Raw genomic sequence first — 21208 nt, forward strand, 5'->3', positions numbered from 1 at the left:
CTCCTTTACCGACATGTTGCTTGCATGCTGAGCTAACGAGCTATGTTTTGCCTGCAGCAGCAGGGGCGGGCTTGTGGTTGTATTTTCATACGCTTCATGGATCTGATTGGTTGATTTGGCCCGTCTATCACCAACTATAGGAGGTGATAAACAGATGGTTTATCCAATCAGCTAACCAGGATTTCCGCCCCTTCCCAAAAGTTCCCCAACGGAAAGTTCCCAGATGGATATGCCGAGCAAATGCGAAGCAATCCATCTGGCGGAGTCAGGTTAGCTTTAAAAAAAAAAAAAAAAAGTAGTAAAAAAATGTTTGCATTTCAGAACCTTAGGAAATGGACAGCGGCCGACACGAACACACACGCCATAATAAAGCCGTAAAGAGTAAAGTAGGATATCTTTCAACTCTTCTCACAGATACAGACTACTACTACTGCGATCAGCTTTGTGGGAAATTAAGAATCAATGCCACCGACGTAATCAATCACACTGTGACAGACGCTCCACTTAGCTGTTATGGATGGCTGGAGAATTGCGGACCCAAAACGCAGAGGCGGAAACTGAGGTTAATTTTGATGATTTAATAAACTCAAAAAGAAGCACAAAAAACAAAAGAGTCCAGGAAACAAGCAGGCAAAAATGCGAATCCAAAAAAAACAGTAAAACAGACACTCTAACACGAACCGGGAAGACAAACTGGAGAAAAAACACACTGGGATACAAAGCTGGCTACAAGACACACAAAATCCAAACCGAAACACAGTACAATGATCTGACAAAGGACAAGGGGAAACACAAGACTAAATACACAGACTAACGAGGAAACACAACACAGGTGACAAGGCTGGGAAACATTAGGGCAATCACAAGGGAGGGTGCTTGAGCTCCGGAGCACCCACGGTATCGGTGCCTATGCGGGAAGGTGTTTACGTAGGTGGAGCGTTCAACGCAGCAGGCTGTGAGAAAGTGGACATGGAACTGGTGAGCAGAACAAGTAGTTTGGCAGTACTTTCAGTCTAAAGAAGGTCATTCAAGTCCAGCTACATGTTCAATTAGTAATGCCGATTTGTCTGGTGGTGGCGAGGACCCTAAACTAGAGATGGTCCGATTCCGATACCAGTATCGGTATCAGCTCCGATACTGCCTAAAACGCTGGTATCGGGAAGTACTGGAGTTTATGCACCGATCCGATACCACGTAATAAAGCCCTAAAGAAAATCTACGTTAAAGTAGTTAATTTATGTTCTTTTTCCGTTATAACTGACTGTCAAACTGCATAATAAAAGAAAGTTCTGTGGCATTCATTGTTTCCGTTTGTTCATGTTTCACAAAGAGTTTAAACTGAGCCAGACAGACAACAAAGATAGAAATAATATCACATACTACTATCCACACAAAGGAAGGACAGTCACTGTTTACTTCATTAATGTGTTTACTGTGTTCATGGACTGAGGATGGGAGGAGGATTCGGTATTCGGCAAAGGAAGGACAGTCACAGAGTCACAGGTCCCCTACGATTCGGTATTTGATTTCGGGTTCGGCAGAACCTTAACCAGTGGGTTCCGTTAGTCGGCTTAACCCCAAAAATCTGGGTTTGGTGCATTTCCCCCTGTAACAACAACATCCAACCTGATGAACTTCTCCATGAAGGTGTAGCAGTAGTCGGCGGCGTGCGGGCCGCCGTGGCCGTCGAACACGGCGAAGTATAGCAGGTTGTCATGGATACGGGCGACGCGGAGACGGTCCTCGTTCTGCTTCCTGAGACCCAAAACTGACGCGCTGCCGACCCGGGATAGACTCACCTGAGAGGGTCGATTCACCAGAGTCATCCATCTATGTATTCAGCTATTCACGAACGTATTCATTCATTCATCCATATATCACCCGCTCATCCACTCATTCTTAACTTATCTGTCTTTATCAATGTGTTTGTCCATTTAGGGATAGAGAGAGAGGAAGACACGCAGAAAAGGGCCGCAGGTCGGTTTCAAACCTGGGACAAAAACTGACGACCCCAAGAAAGTGACAAAAAACTTGAAAAAAGTGACAAAAAACTTGGAAAAGAAGTGTAAAAAAAAAAAAAACCTATAGTGACAACCCACAAAAAAAGTGACAAAAAACTTGAAAAAAGTGACAAAAACTTGGAAAATAGTCACAAAAAGTGACAGAAAACTTAGAAAAAGTCATGATCAATATGATCAACACATTCATCCATTGCTCCATTTATCGCCCAGTCATTAATAACTTATTTGTCGTCATCGATGTTGTCACGATATGAGGAAAATATCTAATTTTGCGATTATTTTGACTGATACTGCGATTGCGATTTGATTCACGAAATCGGAGGGAATGATCATTTTTGTCTCATTATTTGCATTGAAAAATATTGAAATTAAAATGATTATAGTGTAATTTTTGTGAGGATCACTCAGTACCAAATAAAGATTATTATTTTTTTTTTTTAAGATAATTTTTTGGGGGCTTTTCCCTTTATTTGATAGTGACAGTGGATAGACAGGAAAGGAGGGATGGACAGAAAAAAAGTGACAAAAACTTGGAAAAAGTGACAAAAACTTGGAAAAAAGTGACAAAAACTTGGAAAAAAGTGACAGAAAAGTCGTAAAAGCAAAAAAAGTATTAAAAAAAAAATGCTATAGTGACGACCCCCAAAAAAGTGACAAAAAACTTGGAAAAAGCGACCAAAAAAAACACTATAGTGACAACCCCCAAAAAAGTGACAGAAAACTTGGAAAAAAGTGTAAAAAAAAAAACTGCTATAGTGACGACGCCAAAAAAGTGACAAAAAACTTGAAAAAAGTGACAAAAACTTGGAAAAAAGTGACAAAAACTTGGAAAAATGTGACAAAAAGTGACAAAAAACTTGGAAAAAGTGACAAAAAGTGACAGAAAAGTGTAAAAAAAACCTGCTATTGTGACGACCCCGAGAAACATTTAAAGTTGCGTGGTCGACAGCAAGACAACACAAGGTTTAAACGTTTACTTATCCCTTCAAGAATCCATCCTTGTCTCAATTTATAGATCTACTCACTCGCACCGATTCATCCGTCCGTTCATCCATTCATCACTCACCTGAGGAATAGGTTTTCCATATCTGATACTGGAGGGCAGCAGTATCGGCTCTTCTATCCTGTTGTCCCAGATACCGAACGAGTCCCAGGTGACCGGCCGCACGTTTACGTCGCTGTGGAAACGAGCCGAGCCGCTGGCGCCCCGCACGCCCACCGCCCAAAACGAAGCCTGAGGGAGACCAATCACACAATTAGCTATCAATCAATTAAAAAAAAAAAAAAAAAAACACTTAACCTTTGTGTTGTCTTCGGGCCAAAAAAAAACCACTTAACCTTTGTGTTGTCTTCGGGCCACATTTAAACCTCTTTCAAAATATCTTCATATCAGAAATATGGAATTCTATTTAACTACCTGATTGTAATTACCCCTAAAAAGGTCTAAAAAAGGTCTAAAAAAGGTCTAAAAAAAAAGGTGCCAAAAAAGTCTAAAACATTCGACAAAAGTGTCAAAAAAAGCACCAAAAGTGTTCAAAAAAGAGACAAAAAAGGTCTAAAAAAGGCGACAAAAAGGTCTATAAAAGGCGACAAAAAGTTTCAAAAAAGACGCCAAAAAGGTCTAAAAAAGGCAACAAAAGTGTCAAAAAAATCCCCAAAAGTGTCGGAAAAAAGAGACAAAAACGTCTAAAAAAGGCGATAAAAGTGTCGAAAAAAACATGGATCTGTCCAGAGCCATTCTGGACCTGCTATAACCAATCGCTAACGTTTGGTTGTGACGTCAGCTTTAGCGTAAGCTTTAGCGTAAGCTTTAGCGTAAGCTTTAGCGTAAGCTTTAGCGTAAGCCTTAGCATCGCTAGCGTTAGCCTTAGCTAACTCCTTCACCGCTAACCGAGCGAGCTGGAAAATCTAACTTTTCCCAAACCCCCGTGGGCCGAGCCACGACATCATGGCCACCAACAATGCTACCGGTATATTCGGCAGCATTGCAACAACGGACCGAATGGCTTCGCTCTCATCTTTCTCCGCTCGCCATCACGGAACTACAACTCAAACTAGCACATGACCTCAACGCCATCGTTCTCAGCCACTCTTTCAGTTCGCAGATTGGACCGGTAAAGATTTGACCGGAGAAAACCCAAGAATATACTGCAAACCCAGACGGAGCACTGAAGGGAAATGAAAATTGAGCGGAAGTAGGTAGGAGGGCGGAGCACCAGGCTAGTTGTGGCATGATGAGACTAAGGAAAAGCTTACATGACAACATGAGGTCATTCACAGGTCAGGGGACCCGAATATTCGGCCAGTGTCTAACAACCAAACCTCTTCATGTATGTGTGTCTATCTAACTACAGATTCTAGGAGTCTACGTAGGCAGCTACGTGATAACGGGATGTTATGTCTCAGGACTCTCTTCTTTTGGAGGTCAGTGGGATCTGCCACACTTTAGCCTACTTCCCAGAGAGAGAGAGAGAGAGACAGACAGACAGAGAGAGAGAGAGAGAGAGAGAGAGACAGAGAGAGACAGAGAGTGAGACAGACAGTGAGAGAGAGAGACAGAGAGAGAGAGAGAGAGAGAAAGAGAGAGAGACAGAGAGAGAGAAAGAGAGAGAGACAGAGAGAGAGACAGAGAGTGAGACAGAGAGTGAGAGAGAGATTGAGAGAGAGAGACAGAGAGAGTGAGAGAGAGAGAGACAGACACAGAGAGGGAAAGAGAGAGAGACAGAGAGAGAGACAGAGAGTGAGAGAGAGAGAGAGAGAGAGAGAGAGAGAGAGAGAGAGAGAGAGACAGACACATAGAGGGAAAGGGAGAGAGAGAGACTACTTCTGACTGGCTAGTAGTCCTTACCAAGGTACTGCGACTCCCAACAAAGATGTAACAGAAGTGAGATGTCTCACTCTGTAGCTAAAACAGAGAGCTCAACACACAGGGTGAAAAGAGGAGCTGCAGCAATGTGCAGTTCATCAAAAACATGGTGTTTTTTGACAACTAAACCACATAAACCTATTCTGGTACAACTTCAAAATACAATAATGAACCTGAAAATTAGCATAATATGGGCACTTTAAATGCTCCTGTGTAAGTCATCAATGAGTTGTGCTGCTCCTGAGTTTTTCCTTAACACTCTGCAGCGCTGTGGAGGAAGGTCTGGCAAAGCGAGACTATGAACCAGTAATAAATGTACACGTGAATCGATTCACCTGGCCTGAAGCCGTGCAGGTTCCTGGTGAGGACCTCGCGGCGAGGAAGGCTTGTCTGGTGACAGTGGGGCGACCGCATCGCAGCAGATTCAACAGCGCTGTAGACGACATGTTGGACGAACAGTTGTGGAGGAAACACCTGGCTGGGCAGCGGGTTTCTGAAATATAAATATAATACAATATCCCAGTAAAGGCCCAGATATACTCGCTTTTTAACAATGCGTACGTGTAGACATTGTTAACATTCTTGCCTGCGTACTTTGCGTGTACCTGGAGGATTAAACGTATATCCACTAGGGCTGTGGTTCTCAAACTTATTTCAATAATGTACCCCTTTTGAATTGGGTTTTTAAGCCTTGTACCCCCTTACCAGCGATAGATTTACCAAACAACAGCAATATGTCACTGAAAAACATTTAAATGCTGATGAAAAAAGGCAACAAAAACTCAGGTGTTATGGATCGCGTACAAACCAATAGGGTGTCGGAATAGCTATGTTTATACACAACCACAATCAAATTCACTCTCTCCGGATGGAGCGATTTGGATAGGTTTTTGTGTGTGTGTGTGTGTGTTTTTTTGAACGATGACACATGAAACAAGCCAAACTGAAATATGAGTAACGAGGCTATTTTTAAAATGTAGGGAGTAGAAAGTACAGATAATTGCGTGAAAATGTAAGGAGTAGAAGTAAAAAGTATGCTGTAAAATAATTACTCCAGTAAAGTATAGATACCCAAAATTTCTACTTAAGTAAGGTAACAAAGTATTTGTACTTTGTTACTTGACACCTCTGCCTTTGACCTATGTATAGGCCTATACTAAAGCAATGATTGGTTAGTGTTCAGTTATGACATAATGTGTTTGCAAATGTGAGAAGTGTGTGTGTGCCCTGGTAAATAAGTGTAGCATTTTGATTGGTTGTGTTTAGAAATGGATAGCAAGTCACTTCCTGTTAGATTTTTGTGTTTTAGGTAGAGAATTGTGTGTAAAGTGTTTTATGCAATTGAAAGATGAGTGAAAGGGTGAGAAATAGCTTATGGTTTTGGAGATTTGCTGGGTAGTTTTGCACTTTGAGTGAGAGGTTTCAAAAATCGTGTGACATGAAAAGATTTTGTGTGTAAGCCGTTGGAAAAAACTGTAAAAGCTAGTATATCTGGGCCTTAACTCAAACAAATGTTCTGTTTTTTTTGGTTCAGTTTTTTTTGGGGATGAGAAAGAGACAAAGTGAGAAGGCAGGGCCTGAAATTATCACCCGACTGCGCGACCAATGCAGGTGCACGTTGCCATCGGCCGGTGATACCGTTAGCCACTTTGGCGGGTAGCCAATGGGAATTGAGGGATTCATTGGTTGTTTGTCGCAGCTGTTATTCTTCCACATTTTAACCACGTCCACCATTTCCTTGGATTTAAGCTAAAAAAAAAATGAGACGACACATTACTGGGGCGAAGAGGCCAAATGAGACAAGAGTGTGTGTGTGTGTGTGTGTGTGTGTGTGTGAGTATGTTTGTGAGTATGTGTGTGTGTGTGTGTGTGTGTGTGTGTGTGAGTGTGAGTGTGTGTGAGTATGTTTGTGAGTATGTGTGTGTGTGTGTGTGTGTGTGTGTGTGTGTGTGTGTGTGTGTGTGAGTGTGAGTGTGTGTGTATGTGTCTGATTGTTTGAGTGTGTGTGTGAGTGTGTGAGTTTGTGTGTGTGTGTGTGTGAGAGTGTGTGTGTGTGTGTGTGTGAGTATGTGTGAGTGTGTGTGATCCATAAATAGCCCTCCACCTCCTGCTGTGTAGTAGCCGTGTGTCGCCTGCTATCTATTACAACCAGGTCAAACACACCAGCTCCAAAAATACTGTCAAGAAACAAGGTAACCAAGGCATTTTTACGGAGTCCATGGTAGAACATCAGACATCACCAAAAAGTAACGAAATACGTGCGGCAGAGCACCTTTAAAATGACCTTTTGTCGATCAAAACAACAGACAGATTCAGCAACTGCACGGCCTGTTTCTCGCTTAAAATGTTTTTTCAGAAACACTTTCGGTGAACAATTTTCGTAAAATAAGAGATCGACCATTATGGTCGTTTTTGAAATTCGGTTAGCAGCCAGACCCACGCAACGCATTCGTCCAATCAGCTGCCGGTCAAGGCTTTGTAGTCAAGATGGCGCCCGTTTAGTGCGAGTAGGGTCAGTGCTCTGACTTTTTGCGTTATCTACACTACATACTTAAAACTAAGTGTTTGAAGTGTGCAAGTAGGCGGTTTGAGACAGCCTCAAAGTATATATAAACTTTCCATCACCCATACTCCATTTACCTTTTGCCATAATGTCAGTGGAAAGTGGTCTGCCAAAGAAAATGAAGCTGTAATCAATACTAGTATGACACTGATTGCTTCACCAACTGCTAGTAGGCCTCTATCTGAATTTAAAGTCACTCTGCAGCCAAGAAAACATTCGTCAGAGAGGTTCAACTTTGTGCAATCAGTGTGTGATGACCTTTACGTGTCAATCCAGAACAATGTGTACACACTCAAACACAACAATGTACGTGAGTATTTGGGTGCACAAGGGGTTACACATTGACCCGGTTTAAGTAAACAACAAACCATTTGCTTTCTTTTTTTTGTAGGCCAAAGGCGACAACTCCATTGAACTGTGCGCCATTTGGGGTTTCAAGTATCCAGTCAAATATTTACGTTAGCCTACATCCATCTAAGGTTAGCCCTTTATGGAACAGATTTTACAATGGCATTTATGCTGTTTCGCCATATACATATGTACATTTTTTGGGTATACGTGCAGTTTAGTGTCCCAAATGATAACCCAAACACCTGTTAAACAGGTGGTTTAGCAGGTTTATAATAAAGGACATTGTATGGGTAATTTGGGACACCAAACTGCACCTATACCATTTTTTGAAAGTACCATTAAATGGAGTGAAACTTAATCCACAAATGAAAAAATTAAGACTCAAAACAAAGCCTACTGCAGGAAAGAAATATGATAAAAGGCTAATTTAAACCTAAAATAAACAAATAAACTACCTCTCTGAGGTGTTGCTTGGGCGACTCTAATCATTATATATTATTGAACATATAGTCAATATATCACAGGAAAGGCACTAACTAGATCATAGCAACTTGAAATGTATTATAAGCTCACCATAAACTAGCTAGCTAAAGGGTGTTAGCAAATATAATAGCAGTTGTGGAAAGTAACTAAGTACATTTACTTAATCACTGTACAGTACAATTTTGATAGGAATACTTTTGTACAGGACTTTTACTTGTAACATATATATATATATATATATATATATATATATATATATATATATATATATATATATATATATATATATATATATTTACGCTGTGGTATTAGTATTTGTACTGTAGGAGTAAATTATCTGAATACTTTTCCCCAAAAACTGACCTTCTTTTGTTTGCGCTTCTTTTCCCGCTGGTACTGTTTCCGTGGCAACAGGTGTCCTTCAGCTCCCGCCGTGAAGTCGTCCTCGCGCTGTGGCTGTTGGAGCTTGGAAGAGAACGAAGGAGGGGGGGGCGGCTCTGCTGAGGGTGGGTGGGCATTTAAACCTTTAAAACTAGGTCACAGCCGTCCAATCAGAACCCGAGCACAGTCCCGACGTCATCGCCGAAGACGGTGCGTCTATTTTGGCTCCGAGCCAGATCAAGAAGAAGGATTTAAATGTGAAGTCTCTCGTCATGTTTTCATATTGTTTGCTGCTCATTTTTTAAATGAAAACAAGTAAAACAAACTCTAGTAACTATAGTAATAGTAGTAATAGTCAGTGGTGGAGGAATTCAGATCCTTTACTGCAGTAAAAGTACTAATACACACAGTGAAAATACTCTTGTCCTGCATTTAAAAGGTATTTCAGTAAAAGTATGTTAAGTATCATCAGTAAAATGTGGTTTAAAATATTAAAAGTATAAAAATGTCCACTGTGACTGTTATACTATTATTATATTATATCATTAAATTATTTTTACTAATGCATTAAAAGGTAACTTTGGTATTTTTTTAAAGCTGGAGGCGAAGTCCCTCCCCTTTCGGTGGATCACCATCCCTATTTTGGGAAAAAGTTGTACGATATATAGTGAACGGGGAGAGACAAGTAATTATTTGATCCCGTTTTAATTGATGTGATTAAACATCTGATTTTCCGTCAATATTAAGATAATTTTGAAAGTCAAGAAAGTCGCAGATTGTCATAAAACTGCTGAAATATAAGACTGCAAAACACGGTAATAATGCTGCGTTCCAGACACAATTTTTAGCCCGTAAGTTACGACTTCAAGTCACGACTTGGTAGCGTTCCAGGCAAAGTCACGACAAACCCTTCTAGCTAGAGTTAGCATTAGCTTACGGCTACCTAACGTTGATGTTAGCTAGTGCTAGCTGATACTAGCGATTTCTAGTCGGCGACATATTTTGGGCATCATTTAATAAACAATACCGTTTTGATTACAATGTGCAGAATTACTTTACGTTGCCTATTTTCTATTTCTCACCGTTAATCAGAAGGTTGTGAAAATGTCGCGCAGAAGCTACGATGCGATGTGTGTTTTGTAACAGGATGTAATGTTACTCAAACGAGCAGAGGACATCTTGTTTGTTCTTTCGCTTCTCGGCTGATAAAAATATGCTGGATAAAACACATCAGGTAAGATGTTATGTGCTGTGGAACAGAGCTAAGCCAGCTAGCTAGTTAGCTAGGAAGCCGAGGATCAAGCAAACTGACGTATATTATGTAAAACGAGATATGTAGGTCACACAAAACTAAATGGTACTTACACAAACTGAGACTTTCTTCACTTCCAAAATTAAAAGAAAAACCAGAAAGTTTTTACATGAAAAATTATTTAAATTTGTATTTCTACACTGCTGTATTACACAGCTTTTTTTGGAATACTTCTTCCAACCTAGCCCATGCTAACGCTAGTCATGTATTCAGATGATAACGTTAGCATAACTGCCTGCACCTGAAAAGTTCAGCACATAATATTCAAGATTTTGTCTATGTTACAAACTCTAAAAGACTTTAAAGAATAAAAAAGCACTGGGCGCCTGGTTAGCACACCTGGTAGAGCAGGTGCCCATGTATAGAGGTTCACACTGCATTTCATTCTGCCCTCTCTCTCCACTTTCAAGTCTAGGCTGTCCTGTTCAATAAAGGCCTAAAAATGCCCCAAAAAAAAAGAATACAAAAGCACAATAATGAAGTGTGTGAGCTCAGTGTATCTGAAGCAGACTGAATAAAACATGGCAGAGAGACTCCGTTGTTAACATGAGCGTGACTTTAATGTTTCTCAATAATTCAGAGAAGAAACCCGGTGCTCCATCAACAACATAACTCCACTACAGAGAAACCAGAGGAAAAGTGTTACGAGGAAGGGGTGGAAATGTGTGCAAACCGAGGAGGAAGGAAGAAAATGAGCAGGAAAGAAAAAACAGGGTTAATATGTTGTACTGGTTTTCTAAGTAGGACATGAACTCCCATTGGGGCTGCGAATATGACAACAGTGCAGACAAAGAAGTAAAGGAGCTTTTAAATATGGATAGATAAGTTGATGCTTGACATGTGCTGTTAGTAAAGCAGAAAGACTGTCGGTGTGTGTCTCCACCCGCCAGCAGAAACCTGCTACTGCATTTATTAATGTCTATACTGACTGAAGTGTGTAGTGATCTGAGTGGAGAGGAAGGAAAGGACTGCAAAGGAAAACACAAATTGTGAAAAGTATTAAAAAGGAAATTAGATTAAAATAACAAATGACATGTCATATAATTGAAAGATTGAAAAGAAAATGAAAAGTGATAAGGAAAAGAAAAGATGGAAAAGGAAAATATATAAAAGTAAACAAGAAGACAGGAAAAGAAAAGACAGGAAAGAAAGTAAAGAAGAAAGGAAGGAAGGAAGGAAGGAAGGAAGGACGAGGGGCTAGAGAAAGTAAAGTAACGTTACTTCCCATCTGAGAAATTTCCAGAAAACAATTTAACTCTCACACTAACACACACACACACGCACACACACACACACACACACACGCACGCACGCACGTGCACACACACACACACACACACACACATGCACGCACGCACACACACACGCACTCACACACACACACAAACACACACGCATGCACACACACACAAACACACACGCACTCACACACACACAAGCACACATGCACACATGCACACACACGCATGCACACACAAACACACACACACACACACTGACACACACACACTGACACACACACACACACACACACACACACACACATAGACCCACACACACAGACACACACACCCCTTCTGGGTTTCCCGAGTGCTTGAGTGGTTTGTGCGGCGTTTCGTAAAAAAGGAAGTGGATGAAATATTCACCGCCAGTGAGGGTAGAGAGCTGCTGTCCTCGCCACTCAACTTCAAAAACTGGAAGTACATAGAAACCTTTTTGAAAATAAAACTAAAATTAGATTATGTGTTTTATGGTATTATCAGTCCCTCCAGAAAAAATGCTTTTTTTCAAACACACAGCACTTTCAAATCACTTTTTTTTCTCTTTTTCATCAAACCGCAGTTTTTGCAAGTTCCCGCAATTTCATCGCAAAAATATCATATAGCATATTCCATCGCATTTTTTAAGAAAACGTGCTGCATAATCAAGGATTTTTGCCCACAACAATCACAAAAAAAACGTATATGCTTCTAATTTTTAATATAGTGAATGAATGCTCCTCTGGTGTTGACAAACGTCTTTAACGTTTGATCCTTAACGGTCCAGTGTGTAACGTGTTTAGTTGTTCATTATCAAAATCGGTGTTGCCCGTTCACAAACTTGTCCTTTTTCCTGAATATTTACCTCCAACATCAATTCCAAGTATTCCTTTTGGCTTGAAATTTTTACATTTGCATTTGCATGAACTTGGGGCAGATGCTCCATACTCATGCTCCATCCTGAAATACGGTAGCCAGTAAGGGACATACAGGACATACTGCTTCGCCTTTCGCGTTTTCTCTGTCACATGATGAACTCACAGCTGCTGCTAACGCTGCTAACGGGTATCGTAGCTTCCCCGGCCCCCGGCAAGTTTGAAGAAGGAAAACATGGAGGACCACACACATTCAAAATCTGAAATTTCACAAGTGTTTCATTACTATTCTATTTGAAGTAATCAGTATTGTAGAAATACATGCTGGCATGTCAGACATAATGTGAAAAGGCTAGTGCTGTAGACAGTTAGATGTGAACAGAGGTGGGTAGTAACCAGTTACATTTACTCCGTTACATTTACTTGAGTAAGTTTTTGCAAAAATTATACTTCTAGGAGTAGTTTTAAATGACTATACTTTTTCCTTTAGGCCGGTTACACATAACCGGTGTCAGCCGCGTGGCGTGTCCGTTTTATTTCAGCTCCCATGTTAACAGGTTAGAGCTTACTATTTTTCACGCGAGCGTGTTGGAAGCGTTTCCAGGCAAAACGGAATAGGAAAATATGTTTATATGTCATTTAGACACGAATGCATATTCATAAATGACATCTTGATGTTTGAAAGTCTCGAGGTTTTGACATCAATGTAGATATAAATGTAATAAAAAAACATTTTATTGCACAAAATATTCTGTAACATTTTGCAGTCAATACTGCCGACGTTGTCTTGCTTTACTCAAATCAGTAGGCTCTTTATAAAGGGTAGGATAGGCTACGATAACAACGTAGTGTGTGTTCTGAGTGATGGTCCAACATCAGATAGGCTATATAGGCTCTTTACAGCTACACTAAGTTGTTATAAAAAGACAGCCCACTTAACCATTTTTTGGTTGGAGTTTGAATCTGTCGGCGCTATATCCCGAGATCAGCCCTCCCTGTATCTCGCGTCCAGTGTGTAACCGGCCTTACTTGAGTAGATTTGTGAAGAAGAAACTGCACTCTTACTCCGCTACATTAGGCGACAATGAGCTCGTTACTTTTCTTTTTACCTCTTTGGTATTGTACGCGTCATTCTTTTTATCATCCCCAGCGTACGCCTCATTTTAATGTTTTTTTTGACAGAGAGAGAGACTTCCGCTAAAGGCTCTACCACGTGACTGTGTTTCACCAATCAAACAGCCCTGGCCTCATATTGAAAGCATATTTACCTTATATATATATATATATATATATATATATATATATATATATATATATATATATATATATTAGTAAAAGTGCCAAACAGCAGCTACATTACCTTGTTCTAGTTCTGCCTGCAGAGCCTGGTAAAAAACGTATAAAGGTTTGGAAATCTGTTACTTGTGCTTATTTATTATTTATTTATTATTATTTTATTTATTTTATTTTTTAAGTACTTGAATTTACCTGGATTATTTTAATTTAAGCTAGTTTGTAATTAATTAATTAATTAATTTTAATGTATTTAATTGATTGGATGAACTATAATTTGCCTAAAGATGATTATTTAGTATTTTTGTGTTAAAAAATACTGTTACTCAACAGTTAGTCAACAGTTACTCAGTACTGGAGTAGTTTTTTCACCAAGCACTTTGTTTTACTCTTACTCAAGTAATTATTTGGAGGACTACTTTTTACTTTTACTTGAGTCATATTATTCTGAAGTAACAGTACTTTTACTTGAGTAAAAAATTGTGGCTACTCTACCCACCTCTGGCTGTGAACACTAGTGTTTTAAAGCAGGGGTTCCCAACCTTTTTTCCTTGGCCCTACTCATGTCTAAGAAAAGCTGAACATGATATCAGCTGACCTGATCATAGCTCAAGGGTCCCAGGTTAAGAGGTCCCGGAGGTTTGGCCTACTAAGTAGCCTGCCTACCATTTTAAGCAAGAACAAAAATATATATATTTTTATACCGACTTTTGTACACATTATATATTCTAGTGTGTTATCATAATTTGTTTAACATGTGCAAATATTTATTTTTTTACCTCAACCTGAAACCAGATAAAAACTTGCACACCCCCAGTGTTCTTTGCCGCCCCCCTGAGGGGGGCCCAACCCCAGGTTGGGAACCACTGATTTAATTGATTGGATGAACTATAATTTGCCTAAAGATGATTATTTAGTATTTGTGTCTGTCTGATTGAATGCTTGTGTTAAAAAATAAATCAGACGTTACTCAACAGTTACTCAGTACTGGAGTAGTTTTTTCACCAAGCACTTTTTTACTCTTACTCAAGTAATTATTTGGAGGACTACTTTTTACTTTTACTTGAGTCATATTATTCTGAAGTAACAGTACTTTAACTTGAGTAAAACGTTTTGGCTACTCTACCCACCTCTGGATGTGAACACTAGTGTTTTAAAGTCTAGCGTGTTAAAGTGTTTTAAAGTGTCTTAGTCAGTCACGTTGGGCGTCTTTCTGCAGCATCCCAGAATCCCTCCTCTCCTCTTCTTCCTCTTATAACCTGTGAGGCTGCCGTCGGAGCAGGTGGATTTCCTCAGAGTCCGGATATGTTTCTCTTGCTCCCGAATCTTTGACTCCAAGTGGGACTGGATGGCAGTGCCCAGGGACTCCAGGTCCACCGAGGCTCCGTACACCTCCCACGTCCTTCCCTGTTGGTCCCACGCCACCTCCTGTGGCTTCCCCGTCTCTTCCCTTTCCTCTCCACCCTCTTCCTCTTCCTCCTTGTTTTGCTCCCTTGCTACCTTCTCCTCGTCATGCTCCTCGTCCTCCCAGATGCTCTCAGCGCTCACGTCTTGGTTTTGTCTGAATTGTAGCTCGGGCATGACGGCGGGGCCCTGCTGGAAGCTGTACGTACGCATACAGGCGGGGAGGGAACTAGCCCGCCCAACTCCAACTGACGGAAGCGCCAATTGGCTGCACAGCTCGATGTCGATCTTGCAGACGTGCTGGAAAGGCGGCTGCCCGGCGGGGATGCAGTACAGCGACGGGACGGTCGGAGGATTCGAACTACCTGCCTTGCAGCTGGGAGAGCCAATCGGGGAGGAGGGAGCCCCCCTGTGGCGGCTGGAGCTGGTGGAAGCCGAGCATTCGACCACCTCCACTTGGACGCCCACTTCTCTGCGCTCCCCTGCCTGCAGATGAAGCCTCTCATTCGGGCTGGTCATGGTCGCGATCTCCCTTACTGTCTTGGAGCTCGCTGGACAAGTGGAAAGCTTAGCAAGAGGATTTAGGGGTGATGAAGGAGAGGGAGATGAAGAACTCCCTGGACCATATTTCGGTTTCCCCCTCTCTTGCTTCTTCTTGTCTTCCTTTTTCCTCTCCACACCCCTTGCCCTTGGCGATGGGATGTTGCTACCAATGGTGATGGCATTTCCGTCTCCCAGTTGACTTGGTTTGCTCAGCGGGGTGCCCAGTGTCTTTCCATCTCCTGGCAACCACCCTATGTTGTCAGTCACATCTACCCCTTGCACGGCACCCTGGGATAATGCCGGTTCTTGTACAGCTGTCACTTTGGTCTCCGGCAGTTTCAAATGTTCTTCGTCAACAGCAGCATCTGTTTTTGCCGATGTCTTGGTGATAGAGTCAAAGGTGAGACCCCGAGTTAGACTGATATTAATGGATGTCCTGCTGGTGTTTAATGCAACAGCCGCAGGCGCTGATGTGGATCCTTTCATCATTGTCAACGCAACAGTGGTTCTGGTTTTGGGGCTGGAGGTGGCCAGAGGATCCAGCAGGCCTGAAATCACACCAGAATCTGCAAGCAGCAAACATGTTATAACAGACGGACGTAAAAAATCCCATTTATACAGAAGAGGATTTGAGCCAATGTGAAAAACGTAGTTGAGTTCTGACTTTAAAGAGCTGTACATGTTTGCCACCAATTTACAAATGGACATAAATATAAAAAAACAACTAAAGAATAGAAAATAATTACATTTCCAAACAAAGGCTACTACAAATAAGGAAGAAAAATAAACAAAAATAATTATTACAGTGACTCAGCAAATCAGTACGACATCAAGAGAAGTTGGTTACGAGTGACTGGCGAAGGGAAGCAGAAAAACTGTCCCAAATAACTGGACCTCTGTACCTGACAGGAAACTAGCCAAGGTTAGTTCTGTAAAACTGACTAGATATCAAAAGATCTACAATGGATCTGAGACCTGGCTACAAAGAAATTGTGAAAGGAAACGGGAAGTGAATTGTTACAAAATTAAAATACAACAGTACCTATCTGAAGGTTATTGATGTCAAGAATAGCTTAAATAACTCCAGGGTTTGAAATAACAGGGCGGTATGAGCATAGCCATAGTAATTACAATTATTACAAGTTTCACCAAATCAAATTTAAGACTTTTTAAGACCTTTTTAAGACCATTATGGATGAAGTTTAAGACCTTTATCATCAACTAAGCCCCTAAATTCTATTTTTTAAAGGTGCTCTAAGCGATGTTGGGTGACATCACTTCTTGTTGACGTTCAAAGTATTGTATTGGCTGGAATACCGTTTGTTATGTTTGGTGGTGCAGGTCGGCGCCGTTTGTTTTTGTTGCCGTTTGTGGTGGCTGGGCTGTCTACAGAGACCAGTTTTTTTTTTTAACAGTGTGTTCAGGGGACAGGCAGCTAGCGGATAGTGAGGAGATGATTTCTGAAGGACAATGTAATGAATGTAAATTACCTGGATCAGAACCAGGACTCCTCGGGACGTCCCCGTTTGGTCCAGCCGGATTAGGACCAAGAGCTTTGCCAGGTTCAGACCCAGGACTGATACTTGCCGGACTTGGTGTAGGAGACAGTATCAAGGAGGGTGACATATCTGCCAGAGCTGACTTTGAGCTAGACCGACATGGTCCAGGCTTAGAAGAATCGTAACAAGCTTTAACATCTGGACTGGGTTTAGCACTGAAGCTTGCAACCTTGGGGTTGTTGTCTTTGGACCCAGACAGACAAGTTCCAGAAACAGATCCAACAAGGTCCCTCTTAGAGCCAGACGCCACCAGAGAAGGTTTAGAAGAAGCAGAACGGGTCGGACCAGGTTTAGACCTGGAAAAGACATTAGAATTAGAGCTGGGATTTAATTCAGAGCCCTGTTTAAAACTTGGGCTGCTTTTGAGATTTGAACTGGCTTTAGAGTCTGAAGTCTGAGTTTTAGGATCTAGGTTGTCCTTTGACCCAATGCCAGATTTCGAACCCACAACCGTCTTAGAATCTGGATTGGTTTTGCTTGTTTTAATTTCCGTTGCAGTTTTAGAATCAAGGCTATCTCTGGATCCCATCCCGGACTTACAATTGGGACTGGCTTTGGAATTGGAGCCCGTTTTGGAGTCTAAGCTGTCCCTTGATCCCCAACTTGTTTTGGAAGCAGAACCGCTTTTAGAATCAAGGCTATCTTTGGACCCCATTGCTGCTTTAGAGTTGGGACTGGCTTGGGAATCGGGGAGGGTTTTGGAGTCCAGACTGTCCTTGGTTGTGGTTTTAGAATTTGAACTGGATTGGGAACTGGTTTTGGATCCAGAACTGACGCTTGAATCTTTACCATCAAGATTCTCCTTGGACCCTGATGCGTTACTGTTTCTGGTCCCGGAAGCTTTCCTCTGTGTGGACAGTTTGGCACTTAAAGAACTTGGTTGAGGAGCCTTGGTGCTGAGCAGTGCCATTTCAGCCCTCTGATTTGGGGATTTTGGTCCTACAGAGGGCATCTCAGAACTATGAGTTCTTAAGTCATGTCTGGTGCTTGCTGGGTCTGGTTTTGGGGGTTTGGCTGTAATTGTTGGGGTTTGATTGGTAACGTTTAAATCCCTTTTCTGATCGTGGCCGTTCGGGCTTACGTGAATGTGTAGCATCTTTGGGGACTGTGTCTCAAGGCTAATCACTTTTCCATGTGTTTGCACTTTTGGGCTAACCGTTATTTTGTTTGTAGTCTTCGTTGTCATTCCAGTTGTCAGTGCAATATGTGGTTTGGGGTTTGTGACGCTTGCAGGTACCGCTCTCTGTACTTGTGTTTTGACTCTTTCGGTCGATCTGGGGCTGCTACCGATGGTTACTTGTGGTTTTGGACTTGCCGCCATGTTGCTGTATGCGTGCAACTTTGGGCTGATTGAAGGAGTACGGTTGGGGTTTGGGGATTTCAAACTTTGCTCATCTTTGCTGTTCACCAACGCCTCCGCTGTTGGTGAGCGAGACAAAGCTGAAATCTTGCTTTTTGGTCGAGATGGATCATCTCTTTCCCTTGGTGACTTCACACGGGTCATCAGGGTGCTTGCTGACTTGCCAGTTTCCATAGTAACCGCTCCTTTTGCCCCACCTCCTTTGTTCCCATGATCCTTTTTGTTCGCTCCATGCAGCTTCGAGGTCTCTATGGCTGGGCGGGGGTTGCTTGGTGATGTCCGAGTGAGGTTGAGGTTGAAATTAGGCTCCGCCCCCCAGTTGGCGTTGGGATCTGTATTGCCAAGGGCATCTGCAAGCTCCGCCTCTTCTGGAATAGGGCATTCTGATTGGAAGACATCCTTTGTGCGTTTAGTAATATTTGGGGAGTTTTCCATGGTGGAATTTTGTTGTAGAATTTAGCAATCGTAAGTCAGCACCTGATTGGACAGATAGAGAGACAAATGATCAAAACGACTTAACTATATATAATTTCCAAACCACATACAATTTATCAAACCAGTAGAAAGGACCAATTGAATTTATTTAAATTTAATTAAATTATAGTATGCATTAAATACCAAAAGCAAATATACTGAATTCTGTGAAGCCATTTTATATTGTGATGGATAAATTATGGCATTTCCATTCTTTCCGACAGCTATTTTCTGTCCCACTGAGTCCAGAATCCTCTCAGGATCAGATTTCCCTGCTGTCATTGTGACTTAAGAAATGAAATACCAACAGTGGAAGAAGTATTCAGTAGAGGTATACCACAGTATAAAAATACTCCCTTAGAGGAAAATGTCCTGTGTTAAAATATTAATTAAGTAGAAGCACATAGTATACAAAGTACTAATAATGCAGAATGGCTCCTTTCCGAGTGTTATATTATTCAGTTGTTATCACAAACATATACACGTACATCCTTTTTGATGTTGTAGTTCATGAACATGGAGCCACTTTTAGATATTTCCTCTGTACTCCTGGGTAGATTATCGTACTGCGCCACATCATAGAAGCCAATAACACGTTTGTGAAATCTTAACCTGCAGCTGTCAAATGTATTTGACTTAAAAGTGCAATTTTTGCCTCTGAAATGCAATGGAATAGAAAAATACAAACATAAAATATCTCATCACAATTTAGCATTGTATACCGAGGTCCTAAGATAAGGAATTATTTCCCTCCAAGCCTTTATCATTTAAAAAAAATCTGTGAAAAATATTTTACTGTATCAATAGTCTAACATGATTCTCTTTTTATAATTACTTTTCCTTTTTCTGTCTTTCTTCAAATTGTATTTTCGCTCCTTGTTTGTTTCTTTTATCTTTTTCATTTTGTAGACAATGGGTCTTGTTATTTCTCTCTTCTTGTGATATATTGTTGAATAATTGTCAGGAACCCTGAGGGGTTTTCTGTCTTTCATTTGCATGTCTTTTGTATTTAATGTCTCTTAATGTACAGTATCATTGTTGTTGTGCCTTTTAACATGTGCTAAATAAATCAAATCGATGAAATAGCATTAAATGGAAATACTCATGTACAAGAAGCTCAACTTTGTATTTTACATTCTACCACTGTGAAATACTGTGACTTTCAATTCATATTATAGAATTCATGGAAATGTAGCCTAATTACATGCATGTACACAGGAGAAAAATGCACTTTATTTACAGTTAATGCTCGTAATCTGGGTATTACAGATCACCACACAGTATTATTATAGTTATCTTAATCTAACGTACCTGTTCAGGGTCAACGGATGCCAGCGTCAGCCGGTCGACAGTGGAGTCCCATCACGGTGTCCGAGGACCGCCTGCCGAGTGAGAGGGAAAGCTTTGGCTGCTCCCTCCCTCTCCTCCTCGCTGCTCGACCACAGTATGCATTAATGAATAAATAAAAGGAGTAGGGAGAGAGGGAGGAGATCATCCAAGGGCGTCACTTTGGGTTTAACATTTGGGGGGGAGGGGGTGGGGGTTGAGATCTCCACGTATCTAGTGAAAACGTTTGTTTTGTTTCAGCATTAGGGGGGACAAATTATAGCCGGGGTGTCTGGGTCGCCCCCCCAGGAAATTTTGATCCTGAAATGCTTCGTTTCCTGCATTATGGTGAATTTTTCTGCAACAATTTGTGACTTTTGTGCATGTTAATATCTTCATTTATGTAAATAGTATTATTATTAATGAATTAATCTACTGTATTGATCCTTTCCTACAGTACTGGAGTAAATTAACTTAGTTAAATTCCATCACTGCTGAGCACATCTGCTCTGAGGCCCGTCGTAACTATCTTACATCACAGGTGATGTGTCAAACTTGTGACTTTCCGTCTGTCAGTCCGTCATCAGTGTAACCAGGAAAAACATGACTCAGATCCTTAGATGTAAGGAAGGTCAGTGAGTGACATTTTCATCCCCTACCCGGCCTACAGAAAAAGGACTCGTAGTTCCTGATGAGCTGCAGTTGAAGAGAAGTTAGAGAAAGACAAACTACTCTCGTCTTGCTGATTCCTCCTGACATGACTCCAGAGATAAAAGGTAATGTCTGAATGTGTTCATGTTGTTGCCGTCCTGTTGTACAGATTTAGTGTGAGAGGGTTGGTGGATTAAACATGAAGTTAACAGATAATAATGTTGTAGCTTCGCTCAGTAAAGAGACAATTCAACAACAACTGTATCAGTGGTGGAATGTAACTATGTACATTTACTCCAGTACTGTAGTTAAGTCAAAATGTTGAGGTACTTGTACTCTCCTTTAGTCTTTTCTTTTCATGCCACTTTCTACTTCTACTCCGCTACATTTCAGAGAGAAATATTGTACTTTTTACTCCACTACATTCATCTGTTACAGCTTTAGTTACTAGTTGCTTTACACGATAAGATTCCTGCACACAAAACAC

The 21208-nt window shown here is 41.1% G+C and overlaps 2 protein-coding genes across 2 annotated transcripts in view; both read right to left on the reverse strand.

The window, feature by feature from the left end:
- The window catches only part of ppm1ka (protein phosphatase, Mg2+/Mn2+ dependent 1Ka), a 26547-nt gene extending 17781 nt beyond the window's left edge, over positions 1–8766 (reverse strand). The window contains exons 1-4 of the mRNA XM_028564266.1: positions 8648–8766; positions 5223–5380; positions 3088–3255; positions 1627–1799 (exon numbers count right to left, since the gene is read on the reverse strand). Coding sequence (XP_028420067.1) covers positions 1627–1799; positions 3088–3255; positions 5223–5333 — 452 coding nt within the window. The 5' untranslated portion in view covers positions 5334–5380; positions 8648–8766. The remainder of the gene's footprint in view (positions 1–1626; positions 1800–3087; positions 3256–5222; positions 5381–8647) is intronic.
- A 5826-nt stretch (positions 8767–14592) lies between these two features.
- gprin3a (GPRIN family member 3a) lies at positions 14593–18705 on the reverse strand. Its single transcript, XM_028564901.1, has 3 exons — positions 18273–18705; positions 16842–17849; positions 14593–15917 (listed from the first exon to the last, which is right to left on the reverse strand). Exons 1-3 carry the CDS (start codon positions 18703–18705, stop codon positions 14593–14595), a joined length of 2766 nt encoding a protein of 921 aa, XP_028420702.1.
- Between the last annotated feature and the right edge of the window lie 2503 nt (positions 18706–21208).

The sequence above is a fragment of the Perca flavescens genome, chromosome 19 (genome assembly GCF_004354835.1).
Source record: "Perca flavescens isolate YP-PL-M2 chromosome 19, PFLA_1.0, whole genome shotgun sequence".
NCBI classification, from domain to species: Eukaryota; Metazoa; Chordata; class Actinopteri; order Perciformes; family Percidae; genus Perca; species Perca flavescens.